Source organism: Phyllopteryx taeniolatus, chromosome 15 (assembly GCF_024500385.1).
Source record: "Phyllopteryx taeniolatus isolate TA_2022b chromosome 15, UOR_Ptae_1.2, whole genome shotgun sequence".
Lineage (NCBI taxonomy): Eukaryota > Metazoa > Chordata > Actinopteri > Syngnathiformes > Syngnathidae > Phyllopteryx > Phyllopteryx taeniolatus.
The window spans coordinates 21,870,179-21,890,097 of record NC_084516.1 but is presented as its reverse complement, the minus strand read 5'-3'; the positions used below and the strand labels follow the sequence as shown (position 1 = coordinate 21,890,097).

At 40.8% G+C, this 19,919-nt stretch overlaps 1 protein-coding gene across 2 annotated transcripts in view; it reads right to left on the bottom strand.

Moving 5' to 3' along the window:
* Positions 1-1,153: 1,153 nt before the first annotated feature.
* The window catches only part of zer1 (zyg-11 related, cell cycle regulator), a 31,757-nt gene continuing 12,991 nt past the window's right edge, over positions 1,154-19,919 (bottom strand). Inside the window, exons 9-17 of one of the 2 annotated variants that reach the window (XR_009792182.1) lie at positions 18,745-18,960; positions 15,072-15,113; positions 14,765-14,884; positions 13,837-13,952; positions 13,335-13,523; positions 12,805-12,902; positions 12,414-12,516; positions 11,958-12,133; positions 1,154-7,702 (exon numbers count right to left, since the gene is read on the bottom strand). Coding sequence is in view for 1 of the 2 variants with exons in the window: in XM_061800364.1 (XP_061656348.1) it covers positions 7,615-7,702; positions 12,414-12,516; positions 12,805-12,902; positions 13,335-13,523; positions 13,837-13,952; positions 14,765-14,884; positions 15,072-15,113; positions 18,745-18,960 (972 nt within the window). In the remaining variant the exon portion in view is untranslated. The remainder of the gene's footprint in view (positions 7,703-11,957; positions 12,134-12,413; positions 12,517-12,804; positions 12,903-13,334; positions 13,524-13,836; positions 13,953-14,764; positions 14,885-15,071; positions 15,114-18,744; positions 18,961-19,919) is intronic. The other variant, XM_061800364.1, reaches the window with a different exon arrangement.

Here is a 19,919-nt window from a genome sequence, read left to right as displayed (position 1 = left end):
GGTAGTGTTTTATTTGTATATTTAGCAACGAACTGCGTTAAACTGACATCGGTTTTCTTAAGTATTCCTGAGCCCACATGGCAATATCCTTGCCACAATGATGCTGGGTTTTAATGCAAGTGCCGCCTAAGAGATAGAAGGCCATGGGCATTCGATGTTGTTTTTTGGCATGGCCGCAAACAAAGAGCAAAGATTTCTACAATTTCCAATTAACCTGTGGAATGTTCAAAACAGGTGTTTGTTTTTTAGCATTCCTCAACTGTGCCAGTCTTTTGTTGCCTCTGTCCCAGCTTTTTTGGAAAGTGTTGCATTCATCAAATTCAAAATTTTAATATTTGCAAAAAAATAAGAAATTAAAATAAAAAAAAAAAAAAAAACATTCACATCAATTTGGACATTAAATAGCTTGTCTTTATATTTCATCCAATTGAATATAGGTAGAAAAGGCTTCACAAATCTTTGGATTGTGTTTTTATATACATTTTACACAGTGGCCTCAACTTCCTTGGAATTGGGGTTTGTACGTCCAGGTGTCTAGGTGTCGATATTGGGGCGATACCGGTCTTATTTCAAGGTATCGGGTAGCTACTCGTGAAGGCTGTTGATAACGACCACCGATACTTGAGGCAAAACATTTTTTTTTTTTTTTTTTTTTTTTAAATCCAACAAGTACTCCTCACCATTAGTTGGCGCTACACTGTAGCAGTTTCACACATCTGTGAGAATCATCATGTGCATCAGAAAGAAAGGTCTTTGTTCACAGTTATATGTCATCGTGTTAATTGAAGTTTTACTCACTGCACTGCGGAAACAACATTGTTGAGTTTGCTTCTCTGGATTTCGTCCTTGCGATGAACCATCCTTTGTCTGTGGTTGCAAGTGGGTTTAAAATGCAACGGGATATTATATTTGAAGAAAATCGTTCCACCTCTTGTTTCTGTCTTCAGGCTCAGGTGTCGTGACTCTTTGACAAAAGGGACCAGTTTGGATTCCCCCAGTTACTAAGGGCCGTCCTGATGTACGTTAGGTCCGCTCGTTGTGTATTCAAAAACAACATGGGTTTCCACCCAACAGTTATGATATGTAAAACACGTGAATGAATGCATGCATTGTCTTGAGGATGACCTCCAAAAATGTACAAAACATACTTCACTTGTTTACCACTCAATCTTTATTGCTTATTCACCTTTTCACTAATGACCAGGTACTATTTAGGTCAGGGAAAAAAGTCCACAGTGCGTGGCTCAAATTCACTCAAATTTGGATCACACTTGCAGAAAGCAGTTGCAGGCTTTGTATGACTTGGTGAAACTGACAAAATAGTTTTGAGGCTCCCAAATGATTTTTCCCTCCTTTCAGTACAAATAACTTAATTAATTGGTCATCAGGAAAGACAGACTCGACTCTATTAAAACTCAGCATTTGTGATTTTTAAGATTTGTAAACGGTGATAAAATCTTTCACACAGAAATATGAATCATTTCGTCATTACCCGTTTGTTTTTTTCCTCATATCAATGCCAACTAGAGCATCGCTTCTATGAATGTGATTCAGTAAAAACTATATTGTCCCAATGCCAGTACCAATGATAGACAGACATGAATTATTAAAAAAAAATAAAACTGTACATGACTAAAGTAGTTAGTAAACCCAACAAGGATCATTAACTGATATGACATGGCTTTCAGAAAAGGCATCACTCATACAACCCCGCCGGGCAAAAAAGTATGGAATCACCGCTCCAGGAGGATGATCATTTAAATGCTTACTAGAAAGAAGAAAAAAGAAAAAAAGGCAAATCGTGAATGTTCCACATAATATTTATTCAAAATTCCATCCTTCTGGCTTTAAGAAACGCACACACACAAACTAAAGAAAATATGGAATCGCTCAATTCTGAAGAAAAAAATTATGGAATATTCCTGTAATCTTACATCAGAATAAATGTGCTAATTGGTCAGCAGTTAAACAAGAGTGCTCAGACGTTGGAGAGCTGTTGCACCAAGTGGATTGACATGAATCATGGCTCTGAAAGAGATGAGATGTCAGTTGAAAGAAAGGGCAAAATGATAAAACTTCTTCAAGAAGGTAACATCACAGAATGGTGAAAAAGATGTTGCTTGTTCGCAGTCAGCAGTGTCTAGATTACAAACAAAATGGGAAGCTTGTAAAAGGGAAGTGCCCTGCTCGACCAAGGAAGACCTCAAAGCGTTAAGAGAGAAAACGTAAGGCAATATTGGCTGAAGAATAGAAAAGGCACAACAAAAGAAGTACAAAAGTGGAGTCGACGACTGAGACCGAACTGTAAGAAACCGTCAAAGAGAAATGCGGTTTACATACAGAAAAGCCAAACGAAAGGAATCGTGCTAAAGGAAAGAAATCATGGGCCTGGATGAAAGTGATCTTCAGTGATAAATCGTGAATTTGCACCGGGGCAAGGTGATGCTGCTGCAACTTTTGTTCGGTGCCGTTCCAATGAGATTTATGAAGAAAACATGCCGATTTCGACAGTCTTGGTGATACGGGGCCGCGTGCGCAGGGAAGATGGAACTCATTACATCTTCAATAAATGCACACGTTTACATAGAGATTTTGAACACTTTTCTCATTCCATCACTTGAAAGGATGTTTGGCGATGACATCATTTTTCAAGGCGAGAATGCATCTCGCCATAGAGCTATAACCGTAAAAACCTCCCTTCAAGAAAGATGAATAACGACGTCGTCATGGCCCGCAAATGCAATCGAAAATCTGTGCTGGAAATGAAAGAAAATGGTTCCAGCCTGCAAAGCTGAGCTGGTAATAGCATTCAGAGGAGGAATACTATTTGTCACTTGTTAAGTCCATGGCTCAGAGACTCCAAGCTGTTCTAAAAATACATTGACTTCACGACAACAATTTTCTTTTGTGTTTCTTAAAGCCAGGAGGATGATATTTTAAATAAAAATGAGCCTTATTTTCTCCAAAATTAAGCATTTAAATGATACGATACGATACGATATGATACTCATACTCCAGGAGCGGTGATTCCATCATTTTTGCAAAGGGGTTGTATGGTTAAAGTCGAAGAGAACTCGGTGACGCAATACAGGTTAGTTAATACTTGGAAGCAGTTCCTGCTACACAAACTGTGGTGCATTTCTATTAGATCATTAGCTCAAATACTATAAATCAGGTGCCAGTGGCAATAATGCAAATATTGACTGATTGCTGTGGAATCTGAGGAGAGAGCATTGCGTCATTGCTGCACATAAAGAGTAACTCCCATTTGTGCCTGCCAGTGAGCTGTATGTATAGATTTTCCAAATTGTGAAAATTGGATGGACTTTTGATCATTAGTTGAAAGTCATTTGTCTTTTTTCCTTTTACATCTGCATGTACGGTATATGGGGGCTGCGACTTGACTAGCAACCAGCTCAGGGTGAACGCTTCCTTTTGCCCAAAGTCCACCGGGATAGGCTCCAGCTCACCAACAGCCCAATGAGGAGGAGCGCTTTAGAAAATTGATGGATTTGAGGGAGTATTCCATTGACAAAAACATTTTTTATCAGGATCATAGATTTTATAATCTTTTCCACAAGAGAATAACTAAAAAAATAATAAAGAAATCAATTACAACCCCAATTTCAATGAAGTTGGGACGTTGTGTTAAACATCAATAAAAACATAATACAATGATTCGCAAATCATGTTCAACCTATATTTCATTGAATACACCACAAAGACAAGATATTTCATGTTCAAACTGATCAACTTTATTGTTTTTAGCAAATAATCAAGAACTTGGAATTTTACGGCTGCAACACGTTTCAAAAAAACTGGGACAGGCTCATGTTTACCACTGTGTTACGTCACCTTTTCTTTAAACAACATTCAATAAACGTTTGGGAACTGAGGACGCTAATTGTTGAATCTCTGTAGGTGGAAATATTTCCCATTCTTGCTTGATGTACAGTTCAGCCGTTCAACAGTCCGGGGTCTCCGTTGTCGTATTTTACGCTTCATAATGCGCCACACATTTTCAATGGCAGGCCAGTACCCGCCCTCTTTTACTACGAAGCCACGCTGTTCAAACGCGTGCATAATGTGGTTTGGCATTGTCTTGCTGAAATAAGCAGGGGCGTCCATGAAGATGTTGCTTGGATGGCAGCATATGTTTCTCCAAAACCTGTATGTACCTTTAAGCATTAATGATGCCTTCACAGATGTGTAAGTTACCCATGCCATTGGCACTAACACAGCCCCGTACCATCACAGATGCTGGCTTTTGAACTTTGTGTCCATAACAGTCCGGTTGTTTCTTTTCCTCTTTGGTCCAGAGGACACGACGTCCACAATTTCCAAAAAACTATTTGAAATGTGGACTCGTCGGACCACAGAACACTTTTCCACTTTGCATCAATCCATCTTAGATGAGCTCGGGCCCAGAGAAGCCGGCGGCGTTTCTGGGTGTTGTTGATAAATGGCTTTTGCTTTGCATAGTAGAGTTTCAAGTTGCACTTACGGGTGTAGCGGCGAACTGCATTTACTGACATTGGTTTTCTGAAGTGTTCCTGAGCCCATGTAGCGAAATCCTTTTGATGTCGGTTTTTGACGCAGTGCCGCCTGAGGGATCGAAGGTCACGGGCATTCAATGTTGTTTTCGGCCTTGCCACTTACATGCAGTCATTTCTCCAGATTCTCTGAACCTTTTAATGATATTATGGACCGTAGATGATGAAATCGCTAAATTCCTTGCAATTGTACCTTGAGGAACATTGTCCTTAAACTGTTGGACTATTTTCTCACGCACTTGTAACACTTTTCTACCCAATCATGGCACCCGCCTGTTCCCGATGAGCCTGTTCACCTGTGGGATGTTCCAAACAGGTGTTTGATGAGCATTCCTCAAGTTTCTCCGTCTTTTTCGCCACCTGTCCCCACTTTTTGGGAACGTGTTGCAGCCATCAAATTCTAAGTTCATGATTATTTGCTAAAAACAAAAAAGTTGATCAGTTTGAACATTAAATAGCTTGTGTTTGTAGTGCATTCAATTAAATATCGGTTGAACGTGATTTGCAAATCATTGTATTCTGTTTTTATTTATGTCCCAACTTCATTGGAATTGGGGTTGTATAATACATTTCGCGTTTCACTGAAATGATGAACAGAGAATTGAATGGAATAATTGCAAAGCTTTGTAAAATTAAAATGTACAATGGGTGGTGTCAGTTTTCCAACAATATAATAATCCTATGAATTGATTAAATGTTACTGTGAATGTATTCACCTAGGATTCAAGTTATTTTCCTTGATCTGTTGTGACTACATACACAGTATTTCACAAACTTGATATGGTACAGAAGGCAAGAGTCACACTAGTCTGTTTCTTCCAAATGTATTTTCAAAGTTTAGAGGTGGTCATTAAAATTTGTAGAATTTGGTAGATCCGTGCCCCGTATATAGTAATAAGATTTTGCTGACTCATTTTCAGAAAGCTTCTCGGAGGTTTGCATTTCTTAAGCTTTTAATGGAAGACATCACTTTTGACTCCGGGCAATTTGAAGTGAATGCAGCGGAATGTCCTGACTAAACAATGGACGTATGTCATGGAAATACTGTTCGACAGAGTTTTTACGTTATGGTCATATTTGTGGGGTTTTGTGGAAGCAGCATTATGAAGTGTCAGAACGGATTAAAAATAAAAAGCCTAACAGTCTATGGCAAAACAATGTGGTGATAAGGCCAAAAGAAAAACGTGTGACAACTTATGAACAACAAAACATCTATTTTCTATCGGGCTTATCCTCTTTAGGGTCACAGGAGAGCGGAAGCCTATCCCAGCTTACTTTGGGTAAAAGGTCGGCTGCACCCTGGACTGGTTGCCAGTCAGTCACAGGGCACATATAGTGACAAGCATTTACTCTCACACTGTCACTTAATGCCCGCACTGAAGTCGGGGGGTATGTACCACTGTACCCATCAGTGACAGAACAAAATGTAAAACTTTACTATTTGAAAGCTATCCGCACAGGAAATCTTTACATTGACAACAGCAAAACGATTGGGGAAAGCTTGCTAACAAATTATTACCATTCGAGTGGATTGAGTTGAAAACACCGATATTGTAAAGAACCAGAGCCATGTAGGGCGCCGCCCGAACCTGTGATAGCAGACATAGGAGTAAATTATCATACATACATTACTAACAGAAAACGCAAATTCAAAATGATTTTCCTTGTGATACTTTGTTTTTTATGAAAATGGTTTGACTGAAGTGACAGCAGCAATTTGACAAAACAGTAAAACTAAATAATTTCTTTCAACATAAACATGTTCCATCCATTCAACATAATTGTCATTAGTTGCCAGTTGTTTTAAGAGAAAAATCTGAAATCTAACAACCTTGTGTGATTTGTGAATGCCGACACAAAAGGCAACAGATGTGTTACGTGACAATGAAGGTCATCAACGCTACGGTGCCGACGGTATAAACGAGGAACCTGTACATTCTACTCACATAGGTTAGATTGAACATATAAATTATATAATATAACGCAATCATAGCCTCCTTGATTGTGGTTCCTCCAACCTCTTTGCTGTCGTTTCGCCAAATTCATGCTATCCATTGATACTGGGGTACAGTAACGGCGGGTTACTTTGCAAAGCGCCGTGTAGCCGTTCCCTAAATCCCACAAGACTTCACATCAACAACTACTTGGCAGCATGACTTGCCAGTTGTGCGGGTGTGAAACTGCGAAAGAGAATGTAGTAATTGTGAATGATTTCTGTCACATTTCATGTCTAAAGGGGAGCTTGCTCACTTTTGACCTCCAACCCTCAAGTGAATGAAAACGTACACAGGTAACGTAAGCGTCTCTAAAATCCAGACGCTCAGGGAGGTTGTGCTAAAGCTACAGGATCCTTTATAGACCACAGATTGTTAACCTACAGTTGAGTGATTGATTATGCACTTAACATTTGCCAGCCCAACCGAAATCAATTTAAATAGAGGGTACAACCTTAGGTGTTTACAGTTATATTTATAAAACACACACAGTAAAAGGAAGGGACAAACAATATTTACATATATAACAAACAGTCTATCTGCAGAGTCTTCCCCTCCAGCCAACGTCAGCCTACTTGCGTATTGGCTCATCTTCACTGTGCTCAGTGAGCTACCGGGAGAGGGTGGCCACCTTATGCAGGTGTCGGACAACACCACATCACCGAGTTTAACCCCCGCCACGGTCAATGCCACACGGTTATGGTTGTGTGCTGCTGAGTGTGTCTGTTTCCTTCCACTGAGAATCAAGCATCAATCCAGCTGCTATCTTCTATCAAGAAATATTTCACAAAACACATACTGAGCGATAAGAGTCACTCGCCCCAACAAACCCCATCCCAACAGAGGAGATGCTTATGAGCAGCAAAGGTAAAAACACCATGCCCCACGTCTTAACCCCTAAACGTCACATATGTTAAGTTTGTGCCCAAACTGCTGTGAAAAGGGTCAGAGAGACAGTTCTGCCGACACAATAAAACTAATCACGATAAAAAGAAAAATGCACACATTGACCCCTGTGGGGATGACGAGCTTTCGGTTGGTTTGCCAGATATTGAGGCTGAGCCGTGTCAACCTCTTTGTCCATAGTTTACCTCCTGTGCATGATTTGTTTCCATGGGGTCTTCTTTGAAGTTCTCACACTGCTCCATTACTTTCCTGAAACAAAGGTCAACATATTTACAGGCCTGCAAAGATCTGTGCTATCATGCAATCTAACACACACACACAAGAACTCCCAATTGTATTTAGTAAGGTTTGCAATAATTAGGAAACAAACACATAACGTTGTGGTTGGGGCAGAACCCTCATATGTCCAAATATGGTCAATTTTAGATGTTCTGTTTACAAATGGATATAATTGGTGTGTCCCCACGTCTTCTGTTATTTCTACGCATTATTAACCAACTTCAAATGTTGAAAAGAGCTTGTGAACAAATCTAGCAGCTGTCTTTAACACTCAACTGTCTGTGTAATGTGAGGCATTACATAACAAATGGAAGCTAAAGTATATTATTATCTGATACAGAGCGGGGGAAATCATTATTTGGCACGGTCTCCAATTTTACGGTTGTTAATTTATTATGCCAATAGACTGCTAAATGTTAAAAATGCATAAAATAAAAGGTCTGCCGTTAATGGAATCTCAATGGCAATTATTCGTTCGCCGACAACTCTGACAGAATTGCCCATGTGGCACTTAAATGTGGCACCAATTGCCAATATGTTCTCATGTTCTCAACTCATCATGTCTATTAAGGATACCTGTTCTAGGAATTCATTTCTTACCTTCCAACTTCTATAACCACCATAGGAAAGCCTAAAGATCTGTCAGAAGATATCAGACTCAATTGTAGACCTCCACAAGGCTGGAATTGGTTACGAAACCCCCGCCAAGTGGAATCATTATGTTATCGATATGTTTTTATGGAAAGGGTAGACGGTAACTTCACCGCATTGAGGGATCAAGGAACTTGTACTGTAAAACTGTTGATGAAACTCGGCAAGAACAGTGACGATGGATCAAGGGTATGTCTTCCAGCATGACAATGACAAAAAGTAATGTGTTGCCCTCGTGGCTCAAGAAGACTCATATTAAGGTCATGGAGTGGCCTACTTAGTCTCTGGACTTCAACACAATAGAAAACCTGTGGAGGGACTTGAATGTTCCAGTTTCCAAGTGACACCAAGAAACTTGAAGGAAATAGGCAGCTTTTCTAAAGAAGAGTGGGCCAACCCTGCAAACCCCGCAGTAAAAGAACTTTTTATTGTTGTGATTGACAACAAGGGTTTATCGACCAAGCACTAACTTACTGTAAGTTTTCCTTGGGAATCAAATATTTATTTCCCTGACTAAAATCCACAGTATTTTACAACTTTAATATTGTGTTTCTGATTGATATACTCTTTACTGCTATAAGCAATAACCATAACAATATAAATAATGTCTTTGTAAGTGAGAGAACTTACAAATTCAGCAGGGGATCAAATACTTTTTACCCACATTGACTGCCACCAAAACAGTAGCAGAAAGTCGGTACACTTAATAGGCCATATTCTCCCGTTCGTGCGCAAGTCTTATTTTACTCGTCTGGCTTGCACACACCTTCAAGGTGCGCGCATTCTCCCGTAATGACTTCTGGCCCACCCACCGTGCGTAAGCGGCTCGTGTGCGCAACCGTCAGTGAGGCGTCACTCACTGAAGTCTGCGGCTGGCTGTAATCCCTGGAGCGTGTAGGGTTTCCTTAGACGTGAATGCCGTAGAAATCCATTTGGAAAATATACCGTAACTTCTCGTGTATAATACGCTCTCGAGTATAATGCGACAACCCACAATTGACTCCAAAAATCAGGAAAAACCTTCTTCCCATGTATAATGTGCACCCATGACGTATATATGCCATTGATATATTTATATGCAATAAATATTAGTGGTGATCCCCTCCTAATTTGTTTTCTAATTAAGTTTGATCAGTATTATTGTTAATACTAAGGTTTACTTGTTCTTTAGTAATGTATATATTACTGTGGCAGATCCTACTGTTTAGTTTTAACACTGCAGCTATAATAATGTGACTGTTAATTGACCTTATGCGTGTTTATCTGCCCTCTGCAGCTTTTGTTGTGTCTTAACTATTTTTTGATTATCTTGCACCGGGAGTGAACGTGTTATCCGGGCACATGACTTCTCTGGCTTTCAGTAAGTTGTGCAAGCGCCGGCTCACGTGCCAATGGCCACGTGGGAGGTGGAAAATACCTCCGTAAAGCTGCAGCCTCAATACGTGCACACAAAATAGGAGCAGATGAATTCTAACATTTTAAATGTGAACCTAAATATGATATAACCTTATAAATCACAAGATTTAAAACTGATAGCTTTTCTCAAACACGTATACACCACATTTTACTGTGAAGGAATTTTCCAACTTTTACTATGCTTATGTATAATACGCACTATTGACTCTTTAAAAGATTATTTTTGTCAAAAAAAATGGGTATTATACACAAGAAATGACGATATATCTCACTTTAAATGTGAAATGAACTACCATAGCGGAAAGATAAGCTCATAATCACGAGTGAGAGGTGTTCACTGCTGACGTGCTCACCGCTCCAACAGGTAGGAAGGCATGTGTTTTTTTATTCCGTATGAAATAAACCCAATAAAATCCATTGTTTATCAATGGTGCCCTTCAACCAGCTTGCCCCAGAGATCGCAGGCGAATCACTTAGGTGTAGTAACGATCAAATACTGTATTTTCACGACCATAAGGCGCACTTAAAAGTCTTAAATTTTCTCCAAAATGGACGGGGCGCCTTATAATGTGGCGTGCCTTATGTGTTCACCGAGTTCCAAAATCTATAAATGTTGTTGTGTGATGAGCGCTCCGCTTGACTGACTGGGAGCATTTCCTGCCGACACGCTGCTTATATAGAGGAAGGCGGGCGAGACTGAGGACACCATGCGGACGTAAAGGGGGAAGGGTGCGGGTGACAGAGGACGCTAAAGACACGCCCCCAGTAGGTATATAGTTCCAGTTTTGCTAAGGACCCCCGTAAACGACTGCGGTCAAGCCAGCCTCCACTCATAAAGTAGCAGTCAAATCAGCCGCCCCTAATTTTGTTCATACTAGGCATTAACGGTAATAAGTAGCCAACTCGTGGCGAAAGCCATCTTCAAAGTAAAAGCCTCCCAATCATATGGATGTATCGCATAGATTTTTTTAACAGATTTTTTCATTCAGGGGTAACGACAGCAAAATATGCAGTTTTCAGAGACTTTTGAAATACAGTATCAGACCTTCATCAAACCTCTTTTAGTGGAGTCCTTGGTGGTCTGTCACACAGATCTGGACTTGTCTTGCGATACCAATGGGATTGATTATGTTGGCGTGGCTTTGGTTCAGTAGGTAGAACAGGTTCGAATCCCTGCTACAACTGTCCGTGTCGAAATGTCCTTGGGCAAGACGCTGAACCCCAATTTGCTCCCAGTGGGCCTGGCAGCGCCTCGCATGGCAGCAGTCGCCCATTGGTTTATGAATGTGTGTGTGATTGTGAGGCTTTGGAAAGCGCTTTGGGCACTGTGATGATGTAGATCAAGCGCTATATCAGTGCAGTCCATTTACTATTTATTTTTCCTAAGATATCACATCAACTACATTTTTTTATGTATCTCAAGATTCAAATTAACTTTGCTCGTCGCATTCCTTAACCGAAGAGCACTGACGTCCGTATTATTGGGAAGCTTACCAACTCGAGCAATGGATTAATGAGCAAAGAACAGCCGGGAGAGGAGTCTCTACAGTCACCATTCGACTGAGTGCAATAACTCGGGCGTTCAAAGTGAAGTTGCGAGCGGCGTGGGAGCGATGGATGACAGATGGCGAACACAGCTTTACTAAGACTAGGAGGCAGCGCCGGGCGAGTTACGCCACAATTTGTGAATGGATTGCGGATGCTCGGGCTAACGTGCCTGCTTGCACTGTTGTTCGAGCTTTCGTAAAAGCCGGCGTCATTTCTGAGGAGCCGCACGGCAACGAGACGACTCCGACAATGACGAGAGGGAATCTGGCGTGTCTGAAGGAGAACTTCCCGGCAGTTCATTTCGGATACAGAAGATGAGGACTTTGATGGATTTGCGGATGAGGATTGATCATAAAATAACGTGAGTACATTGTTAAATACTTCAATAAAGTACAACCGAACTCGGTTTTGCTCCCGCTGCTTTTTTAAAAACATTGTTTTAGCGTGCACGCATGCTACCGTATAATAATAATACGGTGCACCTTATGTATGTGTTAAATACAGAAATAGACCCCGTAACTGAGATTGCGCCTTTTAATGCGGTGGTGCGCCTTATGGTCGTGAAAATACGGTAGGTTAAATAAAGCAAATAACTCAAAATCTAACTCACCATTGTGACATTATGATGACTGCAGTTGTTGTGAGCTGCACTTTCAGAAAAACTCAAAGCCCCAGCAGCATGTTTGAAGCTGAAAAGTTCCTCACAGGTAAAAGAGTTCCCTGCATGGTGCCGATATTTGCAATATGATGTTTCACATTCACGTGGCGCTGGATTTACAACAGTCCCTGGATTGCGGAAAAGGAAAACTTCTTAAATCCGTGGGAGAATGCGCGCCAGATTTGACAGAGAACACACACATTTCAGGGTCGCTCCACCCAGGGTGCATAGCTGGAACGAGGGTGCGTAAAAGACAGCGTTGAGTTGACGGGAGAGTGCATGCAGCCAGAAAAGCAGGCAGCTTCGTGGCTTTTCTGATGTACGCACATGGGAGAATATGGCCCAACGTGGTGGCACATAAAATGTAATGCGTTGTGAACACGAGTGTGTGGAAGAAGCCTGTCTTACTGGGCCATGTCCTTCGTCTCAGGCTGCGAACTTTCCAACTCCAAAACTCTCTCCAGAAGGCTAATTCCTCCTTCCTTTATGAGCAGGGGGCAGTACTTGCTTGCTGCACATGAAACATGAGCAAAGATGGGAAGAATGTGGGGATTATACCTGAAACCACAGAATTTATGTAGAAAACCACTATATGTGCATAGGTGAGGACAAAAACAAGCACAGTAAAGTGAAACATTAGAACAGAACAAGAAATTGTATTTGAGAGCCAATAATAGCATCATGTATGCTGCACAACAAAAAGGAGATGAAAAAATAGGTCAAACATTTTGGGTGTGACTGATGACTGTGACTATCATATCGTTATTTGGACATCATGGCTAAACCTTAAGATACTCACGGTAAACTGACACCAGGTTGTACAGAGCCCATGTAGCCCAGTGTTGACTAACAGGAGCGATACTTTGAGGCAGAAGTCGCAAGATGGGTTCGAATGACCTAAGAGAATATAACGTTTTAAACAGAGGAAAGCCCACGACAGCCGTGCGGGCACAAAACAGCGAGCACACTTTAAAGTCGTTGCATAAAATGAGGGTGGATGTTACTTGTGGCCTGTGAGCGCACAAGCACCAGAGCCAACGTTGGTGCTCAGAGTTCAGAGAAAATGGTTCTTTTTTTGCCAACCCGCCTCTACATTTGAGACCGCCATCTTAACCTCCGACACTTAGCAGTGTACAATATTACAGACCACTTAAGGTCATCGGGGTGTCTTCTCACAAACTTTTCAAATTTACAATCCAGTGCACAATGAAGTCAATATAATTTGAAAAAACTTCCATTTATAATGGTCCTTCCATCATCCATCCGTTTTCAACTATATAATACAGCTATAAAAATAAGTAATTCTATTGATGGTGAGGAACAAGTCACCTATAGTTGATGTTGCGACGTGAGCTGACGTCCCAGCTCTGGATCGCATCCCACATCTTGTCCATCACCGTGTCTCTTAACGGCTCTTCCATCGACCAAAGCTCTGGTCCGTCAAACATGATGTGGGAAAGCACGCCACATGCATTGTATGACACCTCAATCCCATCGGCCTTACTGTCTAGTAGATTACTGCCAAGTAAGTGAGAGGAAAACAGACAAGAATATTACGTTTTGCTATTGGTTAGAAATGTTCAAATTTGCAAGGTGGAATTACAGCATTGGGTACTATTCCTGACAACAAAACAACAAAGTCCAGGTATCTTTTGCCTTCCAATTGTCAAAAGTAATGAAAGTTACCAAAGCAATTATTGGCACATCTTTGTGGCCACCAAATGGTGGCTTTAGACAGTCTTTTGTTTCAATTTGAGTGAATTTGTACTTTCATGTGTAAAAATGGGAATTGACTGCTCTTCATGCCTCACCGGCTTCAATAATGTGTTACCTGAAAACAGAGATGAACTGCGGTGTGACCAGCTTTGGTCGTAGTGCTTTGACTTCGGCCACATTACCCAGTAGCCCCAGCATGTTGCGATGCAGCTCCTGTTTGTCAGGAAACTCCTGGAATAAAAGATTAAGAAAGACAGAAGAAGCTTTAGCCACACAAAGGAAAATTAAGAACTCAAAAGATACAGGTGGGGGGGGGCACGGTGACAACTAGTTAGCACATCTGCCTCACAGTTCTAAGGACCCGGGTTCGAATCCGGCCTCCCCTGTGTGGCGTTTGCATGTTCTCTCCATGCCTGGTACTCCGGTTTCCTCCCACATCCCAAAAACATGCATGGTATGTTAATTGAAGACTCCAAATTGGCTGTAGCTGCGAATGGTTATTTGTCTATATGTGGCCTGCGATTGGCTGGCGACCAGTTCAGAGGAAACCCCTCAGATAGGAACCAGCACACCCGCGACCCAAGTGAGGATATGCGGTATGGAAAATGGATGGATAGATGGATGGGGGGGGGGGAAAAAGTATTTGGGCAGCCACCAATTGTGCAAGTTGTCTGTAATTTTTCATCATGGGTACACTTCAACTCTGAGAGACAGAATGTATATTACAAAAATAAATAAACAAACAAATACAAATTTGAATTCAGGAAGACACATTGTATGATATTTAAACTATTTGTATATTCTTGCGGAAAATAAATATTTGGACAATCAAAACGTTTAAAGCTATAATACGCAATTTCTGGCGCCTCCTAATGCTGGAATTCAACATTACAACAAGTATACCTATGATGAAAATGACAGACCTCTCATCTTTTTAAGTGGGACAACTTGCACAATTGGTGGCTGTCCAAATACTTTTTTTTTTATTTTTTTTTTAACTTTCTTTCTTATTAACTTTGAAATACGTGGGACAACAAACTCACTTTCAGACAGTCCAAAAAGAGACTCATTCCATCACAATTAAGGAACATCTGACAGTTGTCTGGTGTCTCATCAGTAATATTCCACAGTGCACTCCAAGAAAACTCCATCACCTGGTCACACTGATTACAAACACACACAGAATTCCAGTAAGGATACAATATTATTCATGAAACCTATAGCCACAGCATATTGATTTTACATTAAAACAATTAACATGGAATTCTAAACCTTTGAATGATACTTAGGTATCCAAAGAAGTAATACCTCAAGTTCTAAAGATCCAAAATCAGTTACAAGGTAACTCACCATTCGATCTTGCAGTTTCTTCCTTATTAAGTTCAACATTGTCTGAAAACAAAGGATAAGAATTAATTGAAAATGTTTTCGAAAATAAAAAATGTAGCACCATCTAGGCATGACCAACATTAGTTGTATTTTCCTAAACAACTAATGGTTATTGTCAAGAGAAGCAGGGCCTCAGGCTAGCAAAACCTTCAAAAATTTCTGATTGCCCGCTTCCACATCTGCATTGTCTCGTCGTGTGGGATAAGGAACAAGGTACAAACCCTAATTCCAATGAAGTCATGGGCATTCCACTTTCGGCCTCGCCGCTTCGGTGCAGAGATTTCGCCATGTTCTCAGACTCTTTTGATGATATGATGGACTGTCGAAAATGAAATCCCGAAATTCCTTGGTATTGTACGTTGAGAAATGTTCTTAAACTGTTGGTTATTTGCTCACGCAGTTGTTCACAAAGTGGCGATCTTAAGTAAGGCGTTTAGTGATAAGAAAAAAAATACATAGACAGTCCCCTACAAAAGTATTGGAACGGCAAGGTCAATTCCTTTGTTTTTGTTGTATACTGAAGACATTTGGGTTTCAAATCAAAAGATGAATATGTGACAAAAGTTCAGGATACAGCTTTTATTTGTGGTATTTACATCTAGATGTGTTAAACAACTCAGGACAGCGGACCTTATGTTTGAAGCCACCCACTTTCAATTGCGCAAACGTATTGGAACAGACATGATTAAATGAACTTAAAGTGAATAACATTTAATATTTGGTGGCATAACCCTTACTTGCAATCACTGCATCAAGTCTGCAACACATTGACTTCACCAGACTGTTGATTCTTCATTTGAAATGCTTTTCCAGGCCTTTACTGCAGCCTCTTCAGTTCTTATTTCTGGGGGTTTCTCCCTTCAGTCTCCTCTTCAGGAGGTAAAATACATGCTTTATTGGGTTAAGGTCCGGTGATTGACTTGGCCAGTCTATGACCTTCCACTTTTCCCCCCGATGAAATCCTTTGTTGTGTTGGCAGTGTGTTTTGGGACATTGCCTTGTTGCATGATGAAGCTTCTCCGTATCAGTTCGGATGCATTTTTCTGTAAATTGCCAGACAAAATGGTTTTGTTGACTTCAAAATTCATTGTGCTGCTACCACCGTGAGTTACATCATCAATAAAGACTAGAGAGCCTGTTCCAGAAGCAGCCATGCAAGTCCAAGCCATGGCATTACCTCCACCATGCTTCACAGATGAGCTTGTGTGTTTTGGATCATAAACAGATACTTTCTTTCTCCATACTTTGGCCTTTCCATCACTTTGGTAGAGGTTCATCTTGGTCTCATCAGTCCATAAAACTTTGTTCCAAAACATTTGGGGCTCATCGCTGTACTTCTTTGCAAAATCCAATCTGGCCTTCCGATTCCTTTTGCTGATAAGTGGTTTGCATCTTGTGGTATGGTCTGTATATATATCTTCTCTTGAAGTCTTCTTCGAACAGTGGATTGTGATACCTTCACCACTGCCCTGTGGAGGTTGGCAGTGATGTCATTGACTGTTGTGTTTGGGTGTTTCTTCACAGCTCTCACAATGTTTGAACTGCTGTTGATACCTGTGGCCGAACTGTTCGATCCCTGTTGCTCAGTACACCAGAAGTTTCTTTATTTTTCAGGACATTCCAAATTGTTGTATTGGCTTTGCCTAATGTTTGCGCAATAGTTCTGATCGATTTGACCTCTTCTCTCAGCTTCAAAATGGCTCGCTTTTCTCTCATAGACAGCGCTCTGGTCTTCATGTTTGCTCAACAGCAAATGCTGTTTTCACAGGTGAAACCCAAAGCCAAAACCAAGCACTATCTAATGTTTAAGCAATACATCTATAAGGCAACACCCAGCAACTAGAAGCACCCATGAGTCATGTGCCAATACTTTTGCTCACTTAAGCGGTGGGTGGGTTCAAACAAAAGGTGCTCTGTCCTAAGTTTTTTTTTTCCCAACACATCGACATATAAATACCATGAAATAAAAACGGTGACCGACTGGTTAGAGCGTCTGCCTCACATTTCTGGGGACCCGGGTTCAATCCCCGGCCTCGCCTGTGTGGAGTTTGCATGTTCTCCCCGTGCCTGCGTGGGTTTTCTCCGGGCACTCCGGTTTCCTCCCACAGACCAAAAACATGCACGGTAGGTTGATTGAAGACTCTAAATTGCCCGTAGGTGTGAATGTGAGTGCGAATGGTTGTTTGTTGTTTGAGATAGGCTACAGCACGCCCGTGACCCTAGTGAGGAGAAGCGGCTCAGAAAATGGATGGGATGGATGAAATAAAAACAGGAATTCTGAACTTTTGTCTCATATTTATCTTTGGATCTGAACCCTAAATGTCTTCCAGTATACAACAATTTTTAAGAGTATGTAAACCTCAGTATTAATAATAAAACTGTTCAGAGTTTATTAGGACAACTACCTAAAACAAGATGCCCATTAGATTTATTGTATGTAAATATATCAATGGATAGAAAGTAGGGTTGGGCATCGTTTGAATTGGAGCGATTCCGTTCCCGATTCCGGTGCCTTATTTCCATTCCAATGATTCTTGATTCAGATTCTTTTAGTGGGCTGGGTCAAAAACGTTTGCATGGTTTAAATAAAGGGTTATGAGCATCCATTTTCTTAGCAGTCAACGGCATAGACTAAAATGAACATTCGACTCAGTGTTCTTTAAAACCAGTATCAATATCAAACCTATGAACTAAAAGGAACTAAAAACGATGTGTGTGAAACTAACCCAATTAACTTCATTTATTAATTCATGTTTCAGCTAAAAGTTACATATAGCATTGTTAAAATCGTTATTTGGGACTGTTTTATCACGCCAAATGGTTTATGTGTGTAAGTTTTAACTTGACTTCCTGTTTTAAGCATATGGCCTTTTATTTTGAAGGGTACGAACCGGAACTCAGGATTTTGGGACGAAAAGTGACGTTACACGGCACGGTGATTATTATTTTTTTTCCCTTTTAAATGGATGGAACCAAATGCGATCCCTTTCCTTACCCACCGATGAGGCACAAGGTTAGTGTTTGTGATACATTTCTGTGAATTTCTTCCCAATTCATTGTGATGTAAAGCTGCGACGTTGAAGTTTAAGCTCAATGTTAAGCTTTTATTTTTCTGTCATTGGCTCTTACGTTGGCTTGAAAACAAATAAACACTAAAAACCATCAGTGCAAAAGTGCATAGCTGTCTCACTGTTGGCGTAGACGTATTTTATTGTTGCACTAACCCAACTGACTGAGTTGAATTCACTGAAGCACCGCACGGTATAAGGCTGAGGATCGGAGCACGTCAGACGCTACACATCGTGAAAGCCTCCTTTGCACAATATAATCTTATTGCAATTGTTGCACTGAGGCGCCTTGTCATTAATTTGAGCAAAGTTAAGACACACTTTGGAGGAATTCGTTGGATGAAGGCTCATATTTGTTAGGCAAAGTTTGAAGCCGGACGCCCTTCCTGACGCATCTCTCTGCATTTATCCGGGCTCGGGACCGGCCTACAGTTTGCACTGGCTTGTGCCCCCCGTAGGGCTGCATTGACCTATTATCCTGACTAAAAAGGTAAAATCTCACAGGAAGAAATCTTGGGGAAAAAAATTACTCAATCTCCAAATTAAACACTTTATCTTGATGTTACCTTAACAAATCCCATCTTTCCCACAGCTTCCTTATGGTGGTTGTCAACCTGGCAGACTAAAGCATTGCAGAGGTGCACAGCGATTCTCTGGATGGATTCATCCTGCCTTGCCGGCTTCAGGATATTCAGCAGCAGCTGGTTGACCCGCCTATACTGAAACTCCAGCTCCTCAGGAATACTGAAGTTGCACAGAGTCAAGCAGCAGTTCCTTTGCACCTTGGGAGAATATGTGGATGGGAGAGAAGGGAGTATTAAACTTAACATTGTGCAACGTAATAATGCACGCTTATTCTCAGCTTTGACTTGCTCATTTAAGATTAATCCATTACGGCCAATCAGATCACGTAAACAAATGACACAGACAGCATCGCAAAAGAGAATATTGAGTTCACATCAATACCTTTTTTTGTAATTTGTAAAGAACAGTTGCACACAAAAAAAGATTTCAGTGCAGTTCTTGTTTCTGTGATTATACAAATGAAAACAACGTCAAAGTAATTCCTCTCTGGGCTTCTACTGGGCTAAACCGGGACTTTGGGTATAAAATTTCATGGCATATCATGTCTAAATGTGTGTTGGCATGACAACTAAACTCCTTACTCTAGCTGGTGATTTTCAACGTGTTCAATTACTTTGCCAATATAGAGGAGTGACAGCATTGTCTTCGGGAATGAACTACCCCAACATTCCAACTGTCGTTTTGAAAAAAACATTAACTCAGTACCTAATTACCTATATGGACACCCAAGTGATTCCAAACAAGGGTGCCGTGGGAAATTATTATCCAATTTCACTTAATTTGTCAGAAAACTATTGTTCATTAATTACAAATATATATTTGTTCATCTATCGATGCCACCAACATATAATAAGAGGCAGAACAATTGCACACTCTTCCATTAGATGGTGGATGGTGCAATAAACTAGGGGTGGGCGAGTATCAGTATCAGTATCAATCTGTATCACAATAGACACATGATCGATAAATAGAAAATATGTTCAACAAAATGTTCAATAGAAGCAAATCTGAAACAAACTGACAGAGGCTTTCGGGCTCACCTCATTTCTCTTACTTGCCGGGAAGCTCTCGTTGTATCTGATATTATTGGGGAGAAAGCGAGAAGCTCGAAAGAGAATCGAGAGCCACCCTTAGTCTCTACTCTCTCGACCTATCC